Here is a 22,337-nt window from a genome sequence, read left to right as displayed (position 1 = left end):
GAATTTTTAAAAACTATATTTTCCTTTTCCATATTTTCTGAATTTTTACAATGGGCACATATCTAAGACAAAAAATAAAGTGACTTTAACTGAATCCACTGTGGTCATCATGTCACAATACATGCAAATCACACCATCATGCTGTACTTAATAAACTCAGACGGTGATGTATGTCAATAACTTCTCAATACACCTGGAAAAAATTTTTTTTTTTTTATTAAAGATTTTTATTTATTTATTTGACAGAGAGAAATCACAAGTAGGCAGAGAGGCAGGCAGAGAGAGAGAGAGGGAAGCAGGCTCCCTGCCGAGCAGAGAGCCCGATGCGGGGCTCGATCCCAGGACCCTGAGATCATGACCTGGGCCGAAGGCAGAGGCTTTAACCCACTGAGCCACCCAGGCGCCCCTGGAAAAAAATTTTTGAAAGTCGTTTTGATCTTGAAAAACCTTCATGAAAAACAAAAGGCAATGGGAACACAATTTTCAAAATTAAAAAAAGAACTGGGAACACAGAAAAAAAATGAGACACATGAAGATAAGAAGCATCATTTAATAAAGTGTTATCCCAGTCTCCATCAAAATTCCAATGAATTTCACAAGGAATATGAAAAATATTCAGAGAGGAAGAAATAGAAAAGGTCAATCAACCTTTATAAAATTCTCAATTTCTACTATTGTTCAAAATGTGCATAACAAAGCCAGATTCCAGTTGAATATTTGTTCAGTGCATGCGTGCCTACTCGGTCAGACAGTGGAATCCATCCTTTATATTAATGATCGCAATTAATTCTTCAAGGTCAGTGTTTATTTCCTTTTCACTGTGAGGCAAATAGGTTTAATGACTTGCCTGAGGTCACCCAAAGGGTGATTAGCCCAGTCCAGATACAAACACTGGCCTGCTCAGCTCTAAAGGGCTTGTTCCAACCACTGTGCTATACTGCCTCTCACGTTTTCTTTCTAAATCTCACCTCTTTGTGTCACATACTGCATGGGTACATGTAAACCGAGAATCTAGTGTCGTACTTGAGCAAAATCATCCACATCAATAGCCTTGAAAGGGCTCATTATTATTGAAACAGAAAAAAGACAGGTCAGAGTCTCTGGACCCGCAACCCCCTTTTAGTCATCTCAGCTAAGGGAATTATCAAAAATTAAGAGTAATGGACAAAATTATTATTGTATTATTCATAAATATTGTATTATTCAATACAATTATTATTGTATGGAAAAACTGGGAATATCTTAAATGTCTAATGAATTATTATGCATACAAATGATTCAATTAAAATGGTTTCCAGAGTAGTGAATGTAGATAAAGATTCACCAGATAACAATAAGTGGAAAGCAGGATACAGGCTTTATATGCAGTGGAGCTCACCCATCAGGTGCATGTACGTGTACATACATATGTCCACACTTACATCCGCACGCAAACTCAGTGCAAGGAGATGCCTCACAGACAAAGAATATTTCGCTAGGTGGTAATGTCATAGGAAATTTTTTTCGTAATTTTTCTTTGTAAGTTATAGCCAAATGCCCTACAGTGGGGATGCCTTACATGACCACAAAAAGATAAATGTTGTCTTGTAAAGTGCACAGTATTATCAAGTATTTCATGGCTGATTTTTTTGTTTGTTTTGCATATTTTGGGGGTTTTATTTCCCTTTGTTTATAATGGTAATCTGCCTTCCAACTTGCAGCGTTGGATAAAAATTTGGCAAATGTCCATGGACATCATCATTTGTCTGTCTAGAGCCCGGCATATATTGAAAGAACTAGTAGTTTGCAAAGTTCAGAGAGTAAACTTCAGCACAAGCCTCTGTGTTGGTTCCAGATTACGTCTGTGGCATGATTATCCCAGTGTCATATAAAAGAATAATTGTCTCTAATCCATTTTTATAGAAAATGTAGGTAATTTCTGCTTCACAAAAGCATGAACTTTTCCCTGCATTTTTATATACCCGTTACATTGTGTGATGGCACTTGCACCAAGTATAATATTTTACTACTACAATTAGGATTACAGAGATAATTGCTTTTTTTTTTAAAGGAAAAACCTAACCCTTTACTTTTCTATTCTTTTAGATTCTCACTTGATTTTTGGTGACAATTAGCAGAGGCCAATATGAGTCTCTCCTTGTAGAATATAATTTTTGTAGCATCCTAACCTAACATCATCCAAACATGCAGGGGGAAAAAAAATAGTTCAGCCGGGTGTGTGTTCTTTACTTCAATTAAACTCACACAGTTGGATACTCACTGTTGCCAAAACAGTAATATAATTTATACATTATAGTCCACACAGTAAAACTACACTAAAAGTCATTTAACAATATTTATAACACCATAAAATACAGTGTTAAAATATATGAACTGCAATATGTACCAAAATTATAAAATTTGTTTCTCATCATCAGTGATTAAAACCAGGATCATTGCTCTAGCCTCAATACCCACAACCCTGGTGACAGATTAGAATTCAAATCTTAATGATCAATTTACAATTAACAAGATAGAAGTGAACCAAATTAAACCAACCATTATATATAACGAGACCCAACGGACTCCCATTGTTCCTCTGAATTACAAAACGCGAATCACAGATACACAAGGGGCAGTGTTAGACATCGATCCGCAAGCCTAGCAACCCAGAAAGTGACAGTGACAGGAAAAGAAAGAAGAGACGCAAACCACCCCGTAGTCCGGGGTTCTGTCCTCCCTTGCTGGCCTGTCTCTCCAATATCGGAGTGCGAGGGGCTGCAACCGGGCCCAGGCTTGATCGCCCCCCCTGCAGCAGGCGGAGGCTCATTCTTCCTGTGCCCATGACTTCTCAGCTCTTCCCAGGCCGAGGTCTCAGCCCTGCAAACTGTACTGCAAACATTTTACTGCTGATTCATCCAAGCGCCTGTGGAGAAGGAACACTTCCCTCACTTTGATAAACAGGAATCACAGTTGTACCAAAGATATTTCAATAGCTCCACTTACCACCCTCAAAAACAACCCCAGGACTGTAATAAGCTCCCGGGGTCCCGGGGAATAAAGACGAAAGGGTAGGTAAAGTTTATGAGAGTGTCAACTACAATCAGCCAGCGTGCCTGCCTGGTGCCAATTAAAAGCAAAATGGAATTAATTGTCCCGTCTTGTGGTCAGAAACCAGCTCTAGCAAATGCATGGAATCGGCAGTTCATTTTTAGTTCGAAATTGGGCCGTGCCATTCATGAACCCTGGAGTTACAGTTACTACCTAAGCCGTGTGGAATGCGCCGGGCAGAGAGTACCAGGCTGATCACTGGGGAGGGCTTGCAGACAACGGGAGCTCAAGGCGCTGCGGGAATACCACGCACATTACTTGGGGAGAAAACACGTATGACGGGCACACTCCGAGGGACCGTTTTTAAACCCTTGCACAGGGCAGCCTGAGGCTGGGGGAACGAGTCAGAGCTTTTGCACAGTGAGCCCAGACTGTCAGCCTTCCTAGGGACAGCACGGGCTCTGGTCAAATGGCCAGATCTGCAAGTGAAAGAATAAAGCTCATTATAAACGGTGTGAGCCATTCAGTTAGTCGGGGACTTATAAATAATGTAGAAGTCCTCGAGAAACGTCCTGAGTGAGGAAAGGGGAGCCGCAAAAATTGTTCCTGATTGTTGAGTAATACAAAATAAATACACTCACTTTGAAGAAAAATTTTACTGTAGTATTCTGAGGGAAAGCCGGCTCGAAATTACCATGAGGTTTCATTACTGTGGACACTGAACTCCCACAAGGATAACACTTCAGAAAACTCAAGAATCTCCAAGATTTTCCTCACCTCAAAGCACAGGAAAAAATCATTTACCCCCAAAGTTTAGTACAGGGTGTACAGAAGGCTTCTAGAGGGCTTCATAAATTTATACTCTTTATTTTAAAAGAAACATTCAGGGCCCTTCAAGTTATACAGGTGAATTCAAAGCAAAAGGTAATGTCAAAATCAAATGATACATTTTGTATGAAGTTTGAAAATATCATCCTTTTCGTAGAGGGAGCCAGAGGGAAAAGAGACTCCGTGGACAAGAAATTAAGAGTCAACAAACGACCAATCTTAAAATCAGTTTATCATATCTACCACGGTCTCGTGAGACACACAAAATGAGTATTTTATAAACTTCGGGGACTCTTAAAAGTTTTAACCATAATAAGTAACAATTCTTTGAGTGTTTACAAGGGCTAGGCCTGCCCTTATTTTGGATAAACTTGCAAAAATACAGTAGATATCTATTTCAATTCTTCAGATTTACGAAACAGGCCATCCCAGAGCAGGACTCCAAACACAACTGGATGCACAGTTCCCAATTCATTTACCTTTGAAAAGGTTTTCCTTGTGATATAGACTTTACCTCTGTCAGAATGGCATTCAGACCCCCCGTGGAAAAGACAATAATAGCTAGGTCAAAGTCAAATCCAAACTGGCCCGGTCTGAAAACGGTGCCATCTGCTGTGGTTCTACTCCTGTGTGTCAAGCCCCGTGCGAGGCTCCTTCCATTTGTGCGCATGCATATGTGTGTACCTGTGTATCTCTCGGTATTTCTCATCCCCACAACAATCCTGCAACATGGTTTTAGAAATGTCTTAGGGGCGCCTGGGTGGCTCAGTAAGCCACCTGACTCCTGGTTTCGGCTCAGGTCATGATCTCGGGGTTAGGCTCCGCACTGAGTGTGGAGCCTGCTTGAGATTCTCCCTCTCTCTCTGCCTCTCGTTCCCTCAACCTTCATGTTCTCTCTAAATAATAAATAAAAATAAATTTCAAAAATATACATATCTTAGGGATGGAGAAGCTGAGGTTTGGAGAGATTAGGCATGGTACCCAAGGTCATGCAGCCCGGTGGCAGAGTGAGATTTGAACCGAGTTCTTTCTGAATTCCAAAGTGGTTTTCACTGCAACCTGCCTGTCATCAACACAGGAACAGGTTGGGACCAGGTCAGGATACGAGGGATAAAACCATACTTGTTTCATTCACTTAGTAAGTACGTACCACGTGCCAGGTACATATCAGACAGACAGACGCACGCCCAGTCAGCAAAGCGTTGGTCAGGAACTGGGGGAATCTGAAGCAAGGGAAGGGGGCTCGGGGCTGAGGCTCAGTCTCACTAGATCACTTCAGGATAAATGGACAGATCTAGAGCAGAAGAAAGAGGACACAGGACACAGGGCATAGGCGGACCCAGGCTCCCAGGCTTACCCTCACACGGCGAGCATGCCTACTTCCCCATGGGGATTTAAAGAATATCTTTTCTTTTCCAGACTTACTCATCATAGCTGCTTCGGCCTGGATTTTCTTTGGTAATAGACATAAAATTCTTACTTCTTTCTCTTCTTACAAGAAAGATCATAGGCCTTGGAACTAGAAATATCTATAGTAGAACTCTAGCTCTCCCACTTCCCAGCCATTTAAACACTGTGAGTATTGGTTCCCTCACATGTAAAAGAAGGTAATAATTCCTGTCTCAAGTTGTAAGAATTAAATAATATATATTGAGCAGATAGTACACCTCCTTCTCCTTTACAAGCTGCCATTTCCGGAATTATGTCTCCTTAGAGAGTAAGATAATAGTCAATCACAAAGCGATCTTAAGATGACACTCTTTAAAGTACCAGATCAATGCAGTTTTTTCTTAAATTGTAATGATCTGGTTTTTTTTTTTTTTTTTGCTTGTTTGTTTCTAATGAATTACTTAGATTTGAGCTTATGTGAAGCAAATCTACTATTTCTAGTTAGCAGCAACTACTGGTGATATATTATGAAGGTCTGTCCTATGACAAAATCATTTGGGTTTCCTTATCAAACTTCTTGAAGATACCTGGTATTTTGGCACCCTGAGATCTTCTCTACCCAAATAAGATCTTTAATTAGTATTTGTTAAGAAGGGGCACATGTCAGAGCACATTCTGGAAGCTTTATAGGAACCTCTGCCTTCCGGTGAGCAAAAAGAACTGGATTCATCATCCCAGTGATTCCCCAAAGGATTCAGGGATGGGGAGTCCAACTGCTAAGCCACTCATTGATGCAGGAACCCAAGACAGAGCTCAGGGTGACTGGATATGCTCTGATTCTCTAGGAAATTCTTTCTGAATGGGATACCTGAGGCAGAAGTTTGTTTGCTGAGCCCTACTGCTTGCTCTGTGTAGATCAAAGTGAACTTCCGAAAAATACAGAAGAGATCTATAGGTTAGTTTTCCATTGGGTTGTATTTTAATGGGACATCTGATATCTGGTTTGTTTACGTGAGTGACACCTTTTATAGTTCAATTTGAAGTGATTCTGTCCAATACCATTCATTTACAAGAGGAAATCACAGTTGAAGCAGGTCAAGTAAATTTGTCTGAGATTACACAGTTACTCTCAGAGCTGAGATGAGAACTCAGGCTTTTTATCATTTAGAATATAAAATCACTCATTCATGGAAATAACCTGATTAGGAAATGTGCAGAAAGTAATTCACAAAGATCCCAATCGATGTATTTTAAAAAAGAGCAGTGTACCTACAAAACGAATGACAGTTGTTCTAATAAAACGAATCAATTTTAGGAGAATGAGAGGATGGTCTGGTTTTACTTCCTGTCTATACGGACACTTCAGAAATGTGTGTATGAAGAAATTGTCCATTCAGAGGAAATATTTTCACAGGAAATACATCAACACATATCTAATGTCGATATCAGCCTCAAACAGTGGAAATGCTGGTTTTTTTAAAGAAAAAAGTGACAGTATTCACACAAACAGTGCTCAGTATTGTATAAGTATTGTATAATATTACCCACCTGCTTTTTGTAGAGATTTGCTCCAGTTTCTTGGCTAATGTACAGCACTCTTCCTTTAACTTTATCAAAAATGTATTCTGGGAGGTCAGCAATGAATACTGTTCATTTTCTAGAAATAACAATAAAGCCCCCACCAATGTAAGATGTTTATGGTTGTAACTCTGGAAGGCTTCCTATGTAGACCAGTCAAAGTGCTAAGACCACTACCTATTTCCTATAAGCCACTAGGTCAATTTCAGTGTCCTCAAAGTCAAGGACGACTCACCTGGCAAGACACTAAATTTGGGAGGCATTAATTTTTCTAATAATTACACCCCGGAAACAGTTTGAATCATACCAGCTTGGGGGAACGTTTCAACGTGTCGATAAAGTGTCAGATTATGTCAAGTGGAGCCGTGGATGCTTATGTCTTTGTAATATGCACGATATTGTATTTTTATTTTGACAATTTCACTATAAACAGTGTCAAGAATGATCACAACTAGATAATTCGCAACTTTAAAATAACAGAGGAACTCTCTTCTATACTGTAATTCCTGCTTTATGTCTCGTATTTGCCCACATATATCTCACTATCCCCACCTCTTGTATATGCTTCTTTCATTATGAAGGAAAAATAACAAAATTTTCCCTAGAAGTTGGATTTCATTGTCAACAGTACGAGTATCACTGAAGATCTGGTCAGGGAATTGAAGAGAGCGTGGGATTTTTGTGCAAAATAAAAGGAGTGTTCTTAAGGTGGTCTTAGCCGTTAAATTCTCTCACGCAGCACTTAGAGATTCTGCCCAAGACTCCTTGATCACTAGAATCCTGCAAGCAGGAGGGGCAAACACTAATTTTTCCTGGAATTTCCTCCTCTTACTTTTAGTGGAAAAACACCTCCTGAGTCTGGGAAAATGCAGGAGGGTATCATGTGGGTCAGTATGACATTTGCCTCTTTATGAGCAAACGGATGACTTAACGGAGGTTATGTTACCATTTCTCACCTATAGGATGAGCACTCGCTTTTTTACCCTGTCATCAAATACAGCGTACACGAGATCATGTGAAAATTATCTTTATGTGTCAGGCTTTCTTTCTGATTTCAGCCACTGACTGGCAAAAAGCATAGAGCCTACAAAGCAAAATAAATCAAGGCACTAGAAATTAAGCAACACTTTTCTGGAAGAGGCAGGATGAATTAAACTTTTGTTTTAATAGGACAATCAGCTCAGAGTATGCGGTGTGGAATTATAATGACTGACGCAGTCTTGTTTTGACTCACACTGTCTGTGAACACACAACTCGAAAGTGAAAGGAGCTACAGAACACTCCAGCTGAACGCATCAAACTGCCTGCTTCGAACAAAAGTGCATTTTACTTTCAAATGAAAGGTGAAGAGTTACTGGCCAACTCCGTCTGCGAAACAGCACCGATGTGATGAAAGATGGCGATTTTTAGCCAAGCTGCCAGCTGTGGTCAATGCCTTGTATTAGTGAGTTTTCACAGCAGTTTGAGAACTTGAAGAATGCAAAGGATTAAACATCACTCTAGATTGGGCTGGGGGAGGTGGGGAAATCATACAAATGCTAAAAATGTTCGAAGCTGCAAAGATTAAATAAAGGAACATATCAATTTGGAGCCACTGAATTACATCCAGCTGCGAGAGTGAATTAAGAACCGATTAATGGCTAAAGCTTTTCTCCAGTTTGGATGCTGAAGCAAACTCATTAGGCTTTTAGAGGAGCTATAATGTGTGTACTGTGGGAACTGTTCAATGCTATTCAGGAGACTCTAACTGTAAGCTCAGAGCATTTCCCGCAGAGCTTCTGATGCTATTTTTTTATATAACATGTGTGCCTGAAAACCCAGCCAAAAACAAGCCCTTTGTTTTTCTACTTTGTTGTGGTCTCTCTCAGCTTTACGTTTCTTGAACACAGGTAAATAAACTCATAATCCAGATGGTGCAACAGATGTGAGAGCAGCACTCTGAAATCAACAGACAGTGGGCAATACTTTCCATTTTCTCTTTTAAACGCTAACTAATATGTAATTCGGAATCTCCGGTGTAGTTAGCATCTGCTCCCTTCGGCCAGCCAAAGGTTACAGGTGTTCCTGATGTCATTTCACAGTAAGGCGTGGGCCTGGCTTGTGAGCCAGTGCCCAGGCTCTAATCTCTCCTACCACCTACCAGTTCTGTCGTGCTGGGCCTCCATTTGCTGTATCTTCTGTGTCAGCTCCTGCTCTCTTTGCTGGGCCTGAAGGCCTTGGGCCTTTGCTTCGTTGCTGAAGCTCTGCTGAATGCTATCTTTTTCCAGTCTACAAAGCAGAGAGGAGACAGACAGAAATGTCATCTACACACGCACCGAGCCTCACCATTTCCCCTACAGACCACGGAGAGCTGAATGCAGTAAACTGTGAAGCAGAAGATAACAATCTTTGTCAGACCCCCTGTTCCCCTACCCTTCCACCGTCCCAGCTCCCTCTCCCCTCCCCCCAACCCCCCATCCCCCTCAACCCTGGCCCCCTGGGGGAGGAGAGCCAAAGGGCCTTTCATGCTGTGTTTAATACATGCCATAAATTGAAACAGATTCCAGGATACAACTTCCAAAAATCAAGAAATCGTGATATCCAAATACTAGTATTTCGTAACCTGAAAACACAAACTTCCTTTTCAGTAAGACTGTCAACATTCTGGGCCACCATCCCGTGTTTTAACTTTTGAACGGTCCATACTTCCTACAGATCTTGCAGTCCTACGAACGGCACGGTTCAATACACCACAACTTAAATTTTTGAAACTCAGCTTTGTAGACCACCTCTGCTTTTCCTCCCCAACTTAAAACGGAATCTCAGATAGAGTCTAGGGAATCTTATCCAGGAGCAGGGAAATGGTTCTGCATTTTTCGTTAAACGTTTTCACATATTAGGCCACGTAATGGGAACAGAAATATGACCACGAGAACAAGTAACTTCCCCCAGCACTTCCTAATGAAGACCCCTTTTGGTTCACATTGAAGCAAGTTTGCAGGATGAGAATATCCCATAGTCCAAGACAATGTCCTACCCGTGGTGATGGGATTACTGACCCAGTGAGATGGGTTATTCCGCTTCTAAAGTGTTTCCTAAAGACAGAAACTGTCTGAACAATTAGAAGACAGGACCACACCTCTGACAGCGACACTGACCCCCCACACACACACATTAGGTTGGTTCCTTATACTCTAAACACAGGTAAGTGAAATGAGGTCCTTTAATTAACTGACTTAGTTATTTCTAACTCCTATCTCCTTGTGGGCATTTCTCATCCGTGCTGTTTTAGTTTACTAATTGAGATATTTACTGCCTTGCCTTTGCCAAACTAAAAATAAACAATTCCATAAAGCTATCACTAGTCGTCTACATACCGCTGTGGAGCTTCGATTCATTGGCTTCTAATTATAAAGCAACATAAGGAAAGTCTGTATTGAAACTGGTCAACGCATGCGGTAATGTTGTAGTATAAAAGTTCAGGAGGAATCTATACCCATACCTCACTCAACCGGAACATCAGGAGTCCACGCTAAATGTGAAATAAGGTCCCTTCTGGTGCATCTAATAACAGCCCCCCTTGGACCTGCTCCAAGGTCTTCCCTCACACTCAGTTCCAAACCGGTATATTGCAACAAACAGATACACTAGGCCACTTTTTGCCTTCCCAGTCACACCATGCGTCTTCTGCCCATGGACCACTGCATATGTCTCTCTGTTTTCCTGGGATGGCTTCCCCCCCCCCCCTGCGTCCTGTTCCTCCCCTGCATCCCTTGCCCACCCCTGTCCCTCTGCTCAGTGAACACTACTCCTTTAAGGTCTGCTCAAAATTCTCCCCTCTCCGTCCATTCTCTTCGAAATTAAGTATTCCTTCCTCGGTGACCTTAATATATGTTGTAAATGAATACGTCCCACTACGATGGCGTTAGTCACACTTGACTTACTGCTTCTTGTCATCTCTGTCTCTCTAAATCCGGAGCCCAGCTCAGGACTGGCACACCAGCAGCGGGCAGTGAAGGCTTAATGAATGAATAGATGTTCTTAGACCCTTGCCCTGGGGGAAGGGAAGATGCTGTCTTTACCGAGGCTGGGGAATCTGCTCAAGGCTGGAATGAGGAGGCAAAAACTTTTCAGACATGTCAAAGAGCAGAGTGCCTGGAAGAGAGTGGTTCTAGTGGCTTCGCCAGCTAGAGACCCTGCTGTGCAAGGAATCAGCCTAAAAAGAGCACTGTGGACTCTTCCACTGAGGGACCACCCCGAGGTCAGACCCCTGGTTACAGGCAGGGAGATGTGAGGCTCTGAGACCACTAATAACCAGGTAGCTGGACAGTGCACTGCTCAAAACCAGCATCCACTGGAGAGTGAAAAGGAGCGCTACTGATAATCACGCCAGGACAAGAGCCTTTGCAAACCAGGGCTATGGTTCTCTTACATAAAGGGGTTGCCAGTCTCAACGTCAATTTTTAGCATGCGAAGTTGCCTCATAACTGATATTCTAAATTGACTATGGAAAAAAATAACCATCGTTATCGTAGTTTTCCTTATAAAATAAGACAATTTAAAAGAATGCATACTGAGAAGGCTAGGTGATCCATCATGATCCTGGGGTCCTGGGATGGAGCCCTACCTTGGGCTCCCTGCTCACCAGGAAGCCTGCTTCTCCCTCTCCCTCTGTTCCCCACCCCCCGACCCAACTTGTATACAAGCTCTCTCTCAAATACCTAAATAAAATCTAAAAAAACCCCAATACTATACCAACGAATGTTGTATCATACACCAAGTTTTGTTTCTTGAGTGCTTCTCCAATTTTTATTCTATTTAAGAAACATGTTGTTTTGTAATTTTTAATTGAGGTATAATTGACATCTATTAGTTTCAGGTGTACAACACAATGGCTCGATATCTGTACAAGTATGAATGATCACCAGTAGTCTAGTTAACATTGTTTTCACTGCACAAAGACACGGCATAGCTTGACTTTCCTCTTCCCTCCCTCTAGCCCCCTTTCCTTCTGTGGCACCTTCTCCCCTCGCAGGTTCCTTCTGACATAGTAGGCTTTTTATAAAACCTTAGAATGTTAGAACTGAAAGGGAATCTCAGATCTGTTTAATCAAATCCTCTCACATTACAGCTGAGAGAAGCCACAGGCTCGAAGGTTACATTGTAAGTGATGTGAAGGCAGAGGAGGGATTTGAAATATTCTGATTTAGGGAAACCTATTTTATGGCGCTCTAGAGGCAATGCAATGGTGGATCGAAAGAACTCATAAAAACCACTTATGTATCCAAGGGAGGGATTAGAGAAGAACCCAATTCAATGCATTTAATATTTATCATAACTCTTATTATGTGAAAGGCACTCCGCTAGGCGCTGGGTCAAACAGATAAATATGGCAGAGCTCTTGTTCCCGACAGGGACTTCAAAATGGCTAAAACCGGAAGCAGACGGTGGAACACACCAAAAGAAATCTACAAGGGGGAAAGCTACCGAAGCAAAGAAAATGAGAGGCCAGTGCCAGCTGGGTAGGAGAGCGTCAGGAAGGGTGGCTGTACCAGTCTCCCCCACCTGGGTTTCTTTCAGCTCGCACTCAGAACACTGACGATCTCGCTTCATCAAACTTGTAGTTAGCCGTCTTTGATCAACTGGGATAAAAGCGATGGCAGTAAGGAACAATTTCTTGGTTGTGGTTAAAACAGGGCTGAAAGAGTTAGCCATAACAGCTAAAAGCTGGAAACAATCTAAATGCCCACTAACCGCTAACTGGTTAAACTGGTGGTATCGCCTTGTGGGGCTACTGGGACTTGTAGGAATAAAAAGGAACAGCTACTGTAAGTAGCACACACGGGTGAGCCTCAAAGGCAGGATGCTTCGTTAAAGAAGCCAGACCTGAAAACATATTGTATGATTTCATTTACATGACATTCTAGAAAAGTAAACACTAGAGCCGTAGGATCTAAGAACAGGGGGTGTGTGTGAGGGAACAAAGGGGCGTGAGGGACATTAGGGCTGACAGAAGTGTTCTGTGTCAGGATTATGATGGTTTCACCTCTGTATATATTTGTCCAAATATTTTTTCTTGCACACCTACAACTGGTGATTTTTATTATATTTAAATCGACCTCCATAGAGCTGATTTTAAAAAGGAGCAAAGGCAGTAGAATAGGAACATCTACCGTCGTCTCCAAGTTACTCACCATCCCCAGTGGCCATATGTGGGCATGTCCACGTTTTCTTGATGACAGTCAATAGTTAAAGGAAGTACACAAGCACTGGACAGTCCTCAAACATGGACTAAGTACACAGAGAGGTATTGTCACTCCTTTTTTCCAATGACAGTTTTGGCTCATTATATTCTCTAAAAATGTCTGCAATGATATTTACCATCCCATTAAAGAAATGGACTGAAGAATTCACTCTATGTTTTTGATCCTCAAATTTTTGTATCATTTATTATTTTAAATCCTGCTATTTCTAAAATGTTCACGTCACAGCAAAAATGACTTATTAGATTTTTTAAAGGACATTCTAAATTTTATAGCAACATTGAAGGATTAAAAGTTTCTGATGATCTGGGGCACCTGGGTGGCTCAGTGGGTTAAGCCTCTGCCTTTGGCTCAGGTCATGATCTCAGGGTCCTGGGATGGAGCCCCACATCGGGCTCTCTGCTCAGTGGGGAGCCTGCTTCCTCCTCTCTCTCTGCCTGCCTCTCTACCTACTTGTGATCTCTGTCTGTCAAATAAATAAATAAAATCTTTAAAAAAAAGTTTCTGATGATCCTAAAGTTCATCGATGAGTCTAGGACAGAAATGATGAAGGCTTCAAGTATAACATGAGCATGGGGCCTATAGCGGTGGTGATTTGAGGCACCAATCCCATATGCCATGATTCTAGTTACCTTTTCACTAGGGCTGCAGTTGGAGTATTAAACATACAACCCTTTTGGTGAAATGGTGTTTCCCTTCCAAAGTACAATACCCAGAGCTCCGTGATAGTAGAATACTGGTATGACAAAATTATGAGGCATAACATGCTTACCAGCTGAGAGCCATTCTTGATGGTATTATAGAGAAAAGCAGCAGGAAGGTAGGGGTGTCATTGTGAGTTAAGACACATGATGTCCATGTGTCCCAACACTGGCGATATTCTCTTTGATCATTTGGTTAATGTCATTGCTGTGCTATTAACATGTTTAATAACTGATCCCCAGAGGGGGGAAACTGCTTATTTGCAGTGTTTACCAATTTTCAGTGTAAATGCTTCTATCACGGCCTGTTTCAAGTTACCAATGTAACATCAGAGAACAAGGAGTTAGGAAGAAATACACACAGTTGGCTTTCACAAGCCGGTGTGAGCCAATCCTGGCACAACACTGGTTAGGTGGCCTCTCCCAAGCTTCTCCACTATAAAGCTATTATTTCCCTCTTTGTAATTCAGAGGTAATTTGTTGGGAGATGCTAAGACCATGTAAATAATTACCCTATTCCTCATTAAATTCTCATCTATGAGTTTTATATCCAATGGTGACTCTTCTACTCTAACATTCTTTCTCACTTATTAGTTGACATTGTGCTGTAAGAACGGGCTTTCCTTTCTCTCCCATTATTAATTCATTGATATTAGCATGGAGTCATGGATTCTTTTTTTACTCAGCGGGCTATAATCTATTGTGGTCTTTTTTTTTTTTTTTTTTTTGGTTCAACTCATCCTAGATTTGGCCCGTGCGAACCCCTTCAAGCTGTTTCCTATATCTCTATTATCCCTATGAACTTCTTGGCTTTCAACCCCCACCAAGATGTTTCAGGCTCCCAAGTCTTGGGATCAGCTTTTGTCCAAGGAACTCTTCTGCCTTTTAGTGGAGAATAGTATGTAGAAACCAAGATCTATCATCATGTGGTATACACTGCTACCAAGAAGTCTGCTCCTAGGTCACCTTAGTAGACAGGACCAGGATGGGAATACACATATAAATGTGTAAATATATAAGTATTTTTCCAATTAGTATATGTTTATATACATATACAATTAGTGTATGTATATGGCCATATACAATTAGTATATGTTTATACTAATAGTACATGTACATTCACACCAATCTCTCCAATTCTGATCCAACAACATAGGTAGAACCTAGTTCCCCTCTTTCCATCACTATAACTTTCCTCCTCAACAGTGAGAAACGTGGCTCCCATTGTCTTCAACATGTTTACTCTTTTGTTCAATCTTATACAATATACACAGAGAGTACTTTCAGAATTGCTGATCTACTACAGAAAGCATATCTACTGTTGGGGCGCCTGGGTGGCTCAGTGGGTTAAGCTGCTGCCTTCGGCTCAGGTCATGATCTCAGGGTCCTGGGATCGAGTCCCACGTCAGGCTCTCTGCTCAGCAGGGGGCCTGCTTCCCTTCCTCTCTCTCTGCCTGCCTCTCTGCCTACTTGTGATCTCTGTCTGTCAAATAAATAAATAAAATCTTAAAAAAAAGAAAAAAAGAAAGCATATCTACTGTGAACTAGAATTAAATATTTGCTTACAGTTTTGGTTGCTTTGTGTTTTTTTTTTAATTTTTATTTTTACTTATTTATTCAGCTTTACACAAATGCATACACACCAGTTTCAGTTGATTTCCTCTGTTCTGGGAAAATTACATCTTGAGGAGCAATAGAATACAGTAGAAAACACATAGCTACAGTGTCGAAAAATGGCATTCACTTTCTTATTACCTGTGTGGCCATGGACAAGTAACTTTATTTAATCTTGGGGTTCTTCATTCAAATAGAGCAGAAAAAAATCCTACCTTAAAGGATTAATAATTTTAGTAAGTTATTATTTATTAATGCTTACCACGGGCTAAGCTCTTCACAGTTATCCTTTCGTTTAATCCTCATAGCAACCCTCTGAGGTAGATTCTCTTATTGTCCTTACTTTATAAATGAAGAAACCAAGGCCAAGAAAGGTAATGTTACTTGTTCAGAATCTCTTAGTTATTAAGGGGCAGAACCAGGAAATCCAGGCCGACCTGACTCTCAAGTCCACAGCACAAATCCTTATGCTTCGATCTCCAGTTCATTAGGGGGCGCAGAGAAATGAGAGAAGCCTAAAAGGACAACAAGATCTTTGAAATAATTAGATTATCCCTAAGTGTGTGTCTTTTAATACCTATATATCCACCTGGACAGCCGAATTCCAAGATGGTTCCCTTCTCCTTCTCCATTTGTCCCATATGTTATTGGGTCACTTCCTCCTACAGTGACACTGTCAGTTAGTTGTTCCTCCTTAATGAAATTCATTGGCCTTAACAAAGCACTGAAAGGAGGGCACCTGGGTGGCTCAGTTATCTGCTTTGGGCTGGGGTCATGATCCCAGGGTCCTGGGATGGAGCCCCGCATAGGGCTCCCAGCTCAGCGGGAAGCCTGCTTTTCTCTCTCCCACTCCCCTCTGCTAGTGTTCCCTCTCTCGCTGTGTGTCTCTCTCTCTGTCAAATAATAAATAAAATCTAAAAAAAAAAAAAAAAAAAAAGGCATTGAAAGGTGTACAACTACATCTCTGGCCTCAACCTGGCCACAAAATCCTAGAAGATAAGACACGTATATCTTATCTGGAAGGTAAGTACCTAAAAAAATAGAGACCTTGGTTTTGCTCACTAATTTATCCCAAGAGCCTGGAATGATGCCTGGGATATAGCTGTGTGGTCAACAGATATTTGATGAATGAATAAATGAATGAATCAACAAATGAATGAACGAATGAACAAATGAATGAATGACCAACTCTAGGAGATGGAAAGTACCAAGTCTCCACACAGGTTTAAGTTTCCTCCTGTCTACTGATCAGAAAATCCCTACTCTGGCCAACAATTCGATTCAGTTTTACACTGGTATGGACAATAACAAAATAAAAACAGTAAAATTAGTAGACAACATGATGTCTTCCATGTTTGACAAGAACACAAAATCCTGTACTTGTTCACTGTTAACAGGGGCTATGTTCTCCGGTCTGAGCAAACGTAGAAATACTAGGATAGAACAAAACAGGATAAAAAAAAATACAAGAGGAGTAGTTTTCAGTAACCCCTACTTCCTCAAGTACGCAAAAATCCCCTAATGGCATCATACATATTTCCTAGAGGAAATTATTTCTATTTTCTTCACTGCAAAGTGTGTCAGAATTTTAAGTACAACGTTGAAAGATGAGTTATCAGATTAGAACATGAGTCACTTCTAGGAAAGGAAGCAGAAACAGAAAGGAGATCGTCTTTCAAAGGAATAAACACAAAAGAAAGGAAATAATTAACAAAAACAGCCCTAAAAATAATCTGCTCTCCAAAAGTGTTCTTTTACAGTATCTCCAAAATAACTTGAAAGCTCTAACCATCAAGCAAAGGAGGCCATGCTCGACGAGATACTGCTTGCTTCCAAGAGCGCGACTTGCGTTTACTTCAGACAAAACCACGGACTCTTACCAACTCAGGGTCCTCCCCGTACCTGTGCTTTCTGTTTTGCAAAGAACATTCCAATGCATTGACCTCTCTACTCCTCATAACAATTCCGGAAGGCAGGGAGATGGAACAGTTAACCTTGCTTGACATTTATGGACAACTCTCAAACCCAGAGAATTCAGAGATGTGCTCAATGGCACACAGAGTGCAGAGCTAGAACTGACACCTGTCTTCTGGCTTCAAGTTCAGGGCACTTCCATTCCATGGCATTGCCTCACATGAGAGGTTCGGTCAGACTCCTACTGTTCATCCATTCAACAAACACTTAAACACCTCTTCTGAGCCACGCACAGACCGCCACCGTGCCTTCAGAATTCATGGTGAAGGAAACAGACAAGAAAGAAGAACTGAAATAGAATGGGAAATAAACAGGAAAATAGGGCCAAAGGCCTGCTATCGTACAGGAAGACAGACCAGGAGAGGCGAGGTACGGTCAGGGAGGATCTTAGGAAGCAGAAATGTGAGAGGCTGAAAATGAGTTGTAATTAAGCCATCCAAAGAATGAGAAGAATTTTGCTAACAAGTGAAGTGGACAGCGTGTGCAAAGATTCGGGGAGGAGCGATAACCCAGGTGCCTCTGGAACATTGCGCACAGCCTTGGCACCACCAGAGAGTGGTACAGACACGTTCAGGGCAGCAGCGAGCTGCTGGTAGAGAGAGGCTGGAGAAAGAAGACACTGAAGATGTAGGCAGGAGCCAGAACACGGAGCTATTTTTAAGGACTTCATCCTGAGGGAAGTAGGGAGCCAACGTAGGGTTTTAAGCAGGGGAGTGTTGTGATCACACTCATGCTTCAGAAAGATCACTCTGGCTGCAGTGTGGGGAACAGATGGGGAAGGGACAACATTAGAAGCAGGGAGAGCACTTATTACTACAGCAATAGCAAGAGCAATTTCTGAAGTCGTTTCCTAGACATGGTAGCTACCGTAGGTAGATGCTGACACTGTACCACCACCAAATGCACATTCCAGCGGTTTTCACCCTTAAAACATCTCAGAGCTCAGAGGTCTCTGATGCGTAAGTGATCTAAGTCTCTCCTCGTTCACGACACCATGGGCCCAGTTCACTAGACCAAAGAATAAAAACAAATATGCTACTGCAGAAAATAAATTAGATCATGAATTTGCCTTTGCATCTTCCTATTGTCGAAACATCCACGTTTTCCATCTCTGACCTTCAATGCAAACTGATCACTTTGGCCCATCCCTGCCTTTCCTCTCCAAAAAATGTCAGTGTATCTGTGTAGTCCCCATAATGCATCCTTCTGACGAGTAACTTCAGATGGGACATCAGTAGGATCCATGTATATGTTGTAACAACTTTTCCGTAACCTGTTCATGGACGTGGCATCATTGTCACGTTGTGATACCACTGACTAAAAAAAGTTTCTATTATTAAAATGTTTTTGAAACTTATTTCTCAGATCCATTATTAAATGGGCAATGTGTTGGCTGCTTCGTGGCTACTAAATTTATTAAGGAATAGGCTATAATAGCAAGAAGTACAGTTATTAAATACACTTTATCACACTGGATTTCCCACGTCTGATAGAGGCATGCTTCATTTATCTGGGCTGTTGGGAGGTTAGACGTTCCACCTGGAAGGATTTTTCCAGGCAGCAGACCCACAGAAATCTGACCACTTACAGTAGAAAGATGTCTAAAATATATACTAATTACGGCTCTGCTCCCTTGAGCAAACTATACCGAATATAATGGACTCCACTTGATAGTCCAGGTCATAATGTCCAATGAGGAAGGCTGCCTGCTGCTGCTGTTGCCCTTGCTGGGAAGCTCTTGGGCTCACTGCTCAGCCTTGTACCTTCAGGTGCCCAGCACCAGCGACTGGAAACAGAAGGCACTTTGTTGTTCCAAAGCTGCTGCATGAAAATCTCAGATGCTGTTCTAAAGATCCAGGGAGCAAATGGAATGATGATCTGCTCCTTCTAATTTTTCTAATTTCTAATTTCTGATTTTTTGCATCGGTCGTCTTGTAAGAGTTGCTGCCATGCTTTTTTGGTTTGGTTTTGTTTTGTTTCTTAGAAGTACTTTTTAATTTATATCTCCATTTATAGCTATGGGTCAAATGGTTGCATTTACCAGAAATCTGAGGAAGCTGAGAAACGCTGTAATAAAGACAGTGGAGTTTTCATTGTTACTGAAGTGCAGTGTTTTTGGTCAAACACCCAGTATGTTTGTACCTATGAATTAGGGATGCGTTCGACTGACTAACCTTGGCTTAGTAACAAAAATATAGTTCATTTGTTTTTTTAAACTTGATTGAGAGCTGCATAAACTTTCCATAATTCTGCATGGGATTCTGGAGCTGGAAAGCACAATTATATTTACAGAAGAGAAAACTGACTGGGGCCCAAGTGTTTGGATTCCCGTTCCAATGTTACCCCCCCACCCCCTTTCAAATTAGGGAAGCATGTTTCTGCCACGGGACTGAGGTCATTTTCCTCATAAAAACATTTTCCCTTGGAGTCATTTTATGATTTAACGTGATTTCTATTTGGCTTGGAACATGGGCTTACAACTACTCTTACCTACCTTTGTAAGGTTCCTTCTCCTAAGAAGCCTGGGTGTGTGTTGGGTTTTCTTCTTTTGTGGCCACCGGGAGGCCATGGCGTTCCCCATCCCCGCGGCTGCAGAACTGCTGTTTCTGTTCCCGAAGACCTGCTTCTACCTCTATTCTAACTCTATATTCGGATGCATTTCTACAGGGTAGCCTGTTCTGAGTGTACCCAAAACAGGGGAATTCATGACCTGAGGAAAGGAATCAAAGCAACTAAAATCCTGACGGGCCCCTGAAAGCAGCATTGTGCCCTTGGTCTTGAGGCCTCAGTGCGGAAGCCCACTGCCAGCAGGGCCGGGTCACGTATCTGCACACAGGAGCCCAAGGTTAAGAGCTCAGACCTTGGTGTCAGCTGAATCTAGCATCAGAGTCCCAGCGTGTTCACTGACTAGCCGTGCCCCCCAAGCACGTCACTTACCCTATGCCTCCGTTTTCTTAAATGTGCGATAGGATTAATAATGTACCTCTCCTTCGGAATACCAGGACGTTGTATGTAAAATATACTTAATATAGCACAGGCATATCATGTGTTCAGAAATATTAATCGGTACCACTATGATTCTCATTATTATTTCCTAGAAGACAACTAATCAAAGGGTAACGATCCACACGATTATCTCAAAGACTCACAAGCTGGAAGAAAGAATAAAAAAATTTCCTCACCAAAAAAAATATCCCCTTAATTTCCTGATAAAAGCCATATGGGAGGAGTGGTATTGTACAGCGGATATGAATTGGGGCTTTGAACACACACAGACTAGATCTGGGCCCTGACCCGCCAGCCACTTGCTGTGTGCCGTTGGAAGGGACCTCGGTCTAAGGTCATTTTCTCATTGAGTGAAACGATGTTGTCTGAATCCGTCAGACAATCTATATAAAGCAACCAGCAACTTCCGGCCCAGAACACCATTTGACGAAGGTCTACATGCAACTAATGGCCTGGCATCTAGTTATTTCATTGTCAAGTTTATTTGCAACAGCTGTAAGGTGTAAAGGCACAGGTGGGTCCCTAAGACAAGGAGAACTGACGCCCGGGGTTGCTGGGCCAGCTCGGAGCTCAGCTGCTCTGCAAAGAATGACCAGTAAATGGCAGCTTCCTCTTTCCTCCTCCCCCGCCTGCTCCAAGTGGCAGTTCTGCAGAAAAGGACTAATCAAAGACGGGCCTGGCTACTGGCTCCAAAATTACTGAAAAAGTTGACATGATTTTCTTGTTTTTATAGAATGATTCCAGCTCTTGTAGAAATAGAATTCAGGGTTTATGCTCAGGAGAAACCAACTGCATCCAGACTGGCTGCTGAGTGGAAGCTGGGGGTAGTGAACACAAGAGCCTAGGGCTGCCATGGTTCTAATGCAGCCACTGACCCCACGTGGCTGCCGCTACCTGACACGTGGCTGGGCTGAATTGAGAGGCGTTGTCGGTGTAAATAATACACACCAGGCTGGGGAGACTTAGAAAAAAAAATAAAAAGCAGCAAAAAAAAAACCAACCAAACAAAAAAACAAAACCAAAACTCATTAATTTATACTGATTACATGCTGAAATGATACCACATTCTGTGTTGGGTTATAAACTATTGGAATTAACTTCACCTGTTTCTTTTCATCTTTTAAAATGCGGCTATTTGTAAGTTTTTCATTAAATACGCGGCTTGTGTGTTGTGGCTCTCCCTGTATTTCCATTGGACAGTGTGGGTTTGAGCATAACTCCTTTGTCTACTTCCTCAGAGCAGAGAGTCATTTTCGATCCTCATGGGCCACCAATCAATTAGGTTTTTGTTGCCAAAACCTGCTAACGTTAAGTGCTTCATGAAGACATCAAATCTCATAATTTTTTATAAAAAGCAAAAGCTATGAAAATAATATATACCTTTTTACGTTAACAAATTTCTCACTTAAGTCGGCCAGTCACCACTGCTTGAAAGGAGAAACAAAGGAGAATTCTGATACAAAATGAAGAACAGCCAATGCTGAAGCAGTTACGTAATATTACACAAACGTAAGCAAAATAAACGCTTTAAAAAAAAAATCAGATCTGGTTTGAAGCACCTCCCCAAATACATATGCATAATGAAAATTAAATTATAAAGCCTGGTAAAAAGTATTCCACACAGCCAAGTTGGCAAATTACAGAAAAATATCATTATGAACATGCATTAGGTCTCCTAATAAGTAAATGTGCGTACGGTTGGAAAATCTTCAGCATTTAATAGTCTTTCTGTAATTGTTAAATGGCAATAACAGATTCCCTAAGAGATTTTTCCTCCTGAAATCTGGAGGTAATCTCCTAAAATCTAAAATTTTTCCTAAAAAAAAATCTGTTCCCAACAGATTTTTGAATCTCCAATAATCAACCTTATATCATTCATTACTTGTTTCTCGTAAAAACAAAACAAAACAAACAAACAAAAAAACAACTCAGCACTTTCCAAGTGGGTCAAGAGGACCGCGCAGTCCTATTACTC

General features: G+C 41.5%; 1 protein-coding gene across 12 annotated transcripts in view; it reads right to left on the bottom strand.

The window, feature by feature from the left end:
• SDCCAG8 (SHH signaling and ciliogenesis regulator SDCCAG8) overlaps window positions 1-22,337 on the bottom strand; it is a 229,449-nt gene that overhangs the window by 75,316 nt on the left and 131,796 nt on the right. For 9 of the 12 annotated variants that reach the window (XR_009406554.1, XM_059412519.1, XM_059412520.1 and 6 more), the window contains 2 exons: window positions 8,966-9,093; window positions 6,796-6,904 (listed from right to left, as the gene is read on the bottom strand). The exons of 2 other annotated variants lie outside the window; for them this stretch is intronic. Coding sequence is in view for 9 of the 10 variants with exons in the window: in XM_059412519.1 (XP_059268502.1) it covers window positions 6,796-6,904; window positions 8,966-9,093 (237 nt within the window). In the remaining variant the exon portion in view is untranslated. Of the gene's footprint in view, window positions 1-2,096; window positions 2,906-6,795; window positions 6,905-8,965; window positions 9,094-22,337 lie in introns of those variants that run through there. One more of the 12 variants, XM_059412530.1, reaches the window with a different exon arrangement.

Source organism: Mustela nigripes, chromosome 10 (genome assembly GCF_022355385.1).
Source record: "Mustela nigripes isolate SB6536 chromosome 10, MUSNIG.SB6536, whole genome shotgun sequence".
In the NCBI taxonomy this organism is placed as follows: Eukaryota; Metazoa; Chordata; class Mammalia; order Carnivora; family Mustelidae; genus Mustela; species Mustela nigripes.
The sequence above is the reverse complement of the archived record's forward strand: the minus strand, read 5'-3'. Positions and strand labels throughout refer to the sequence as shown.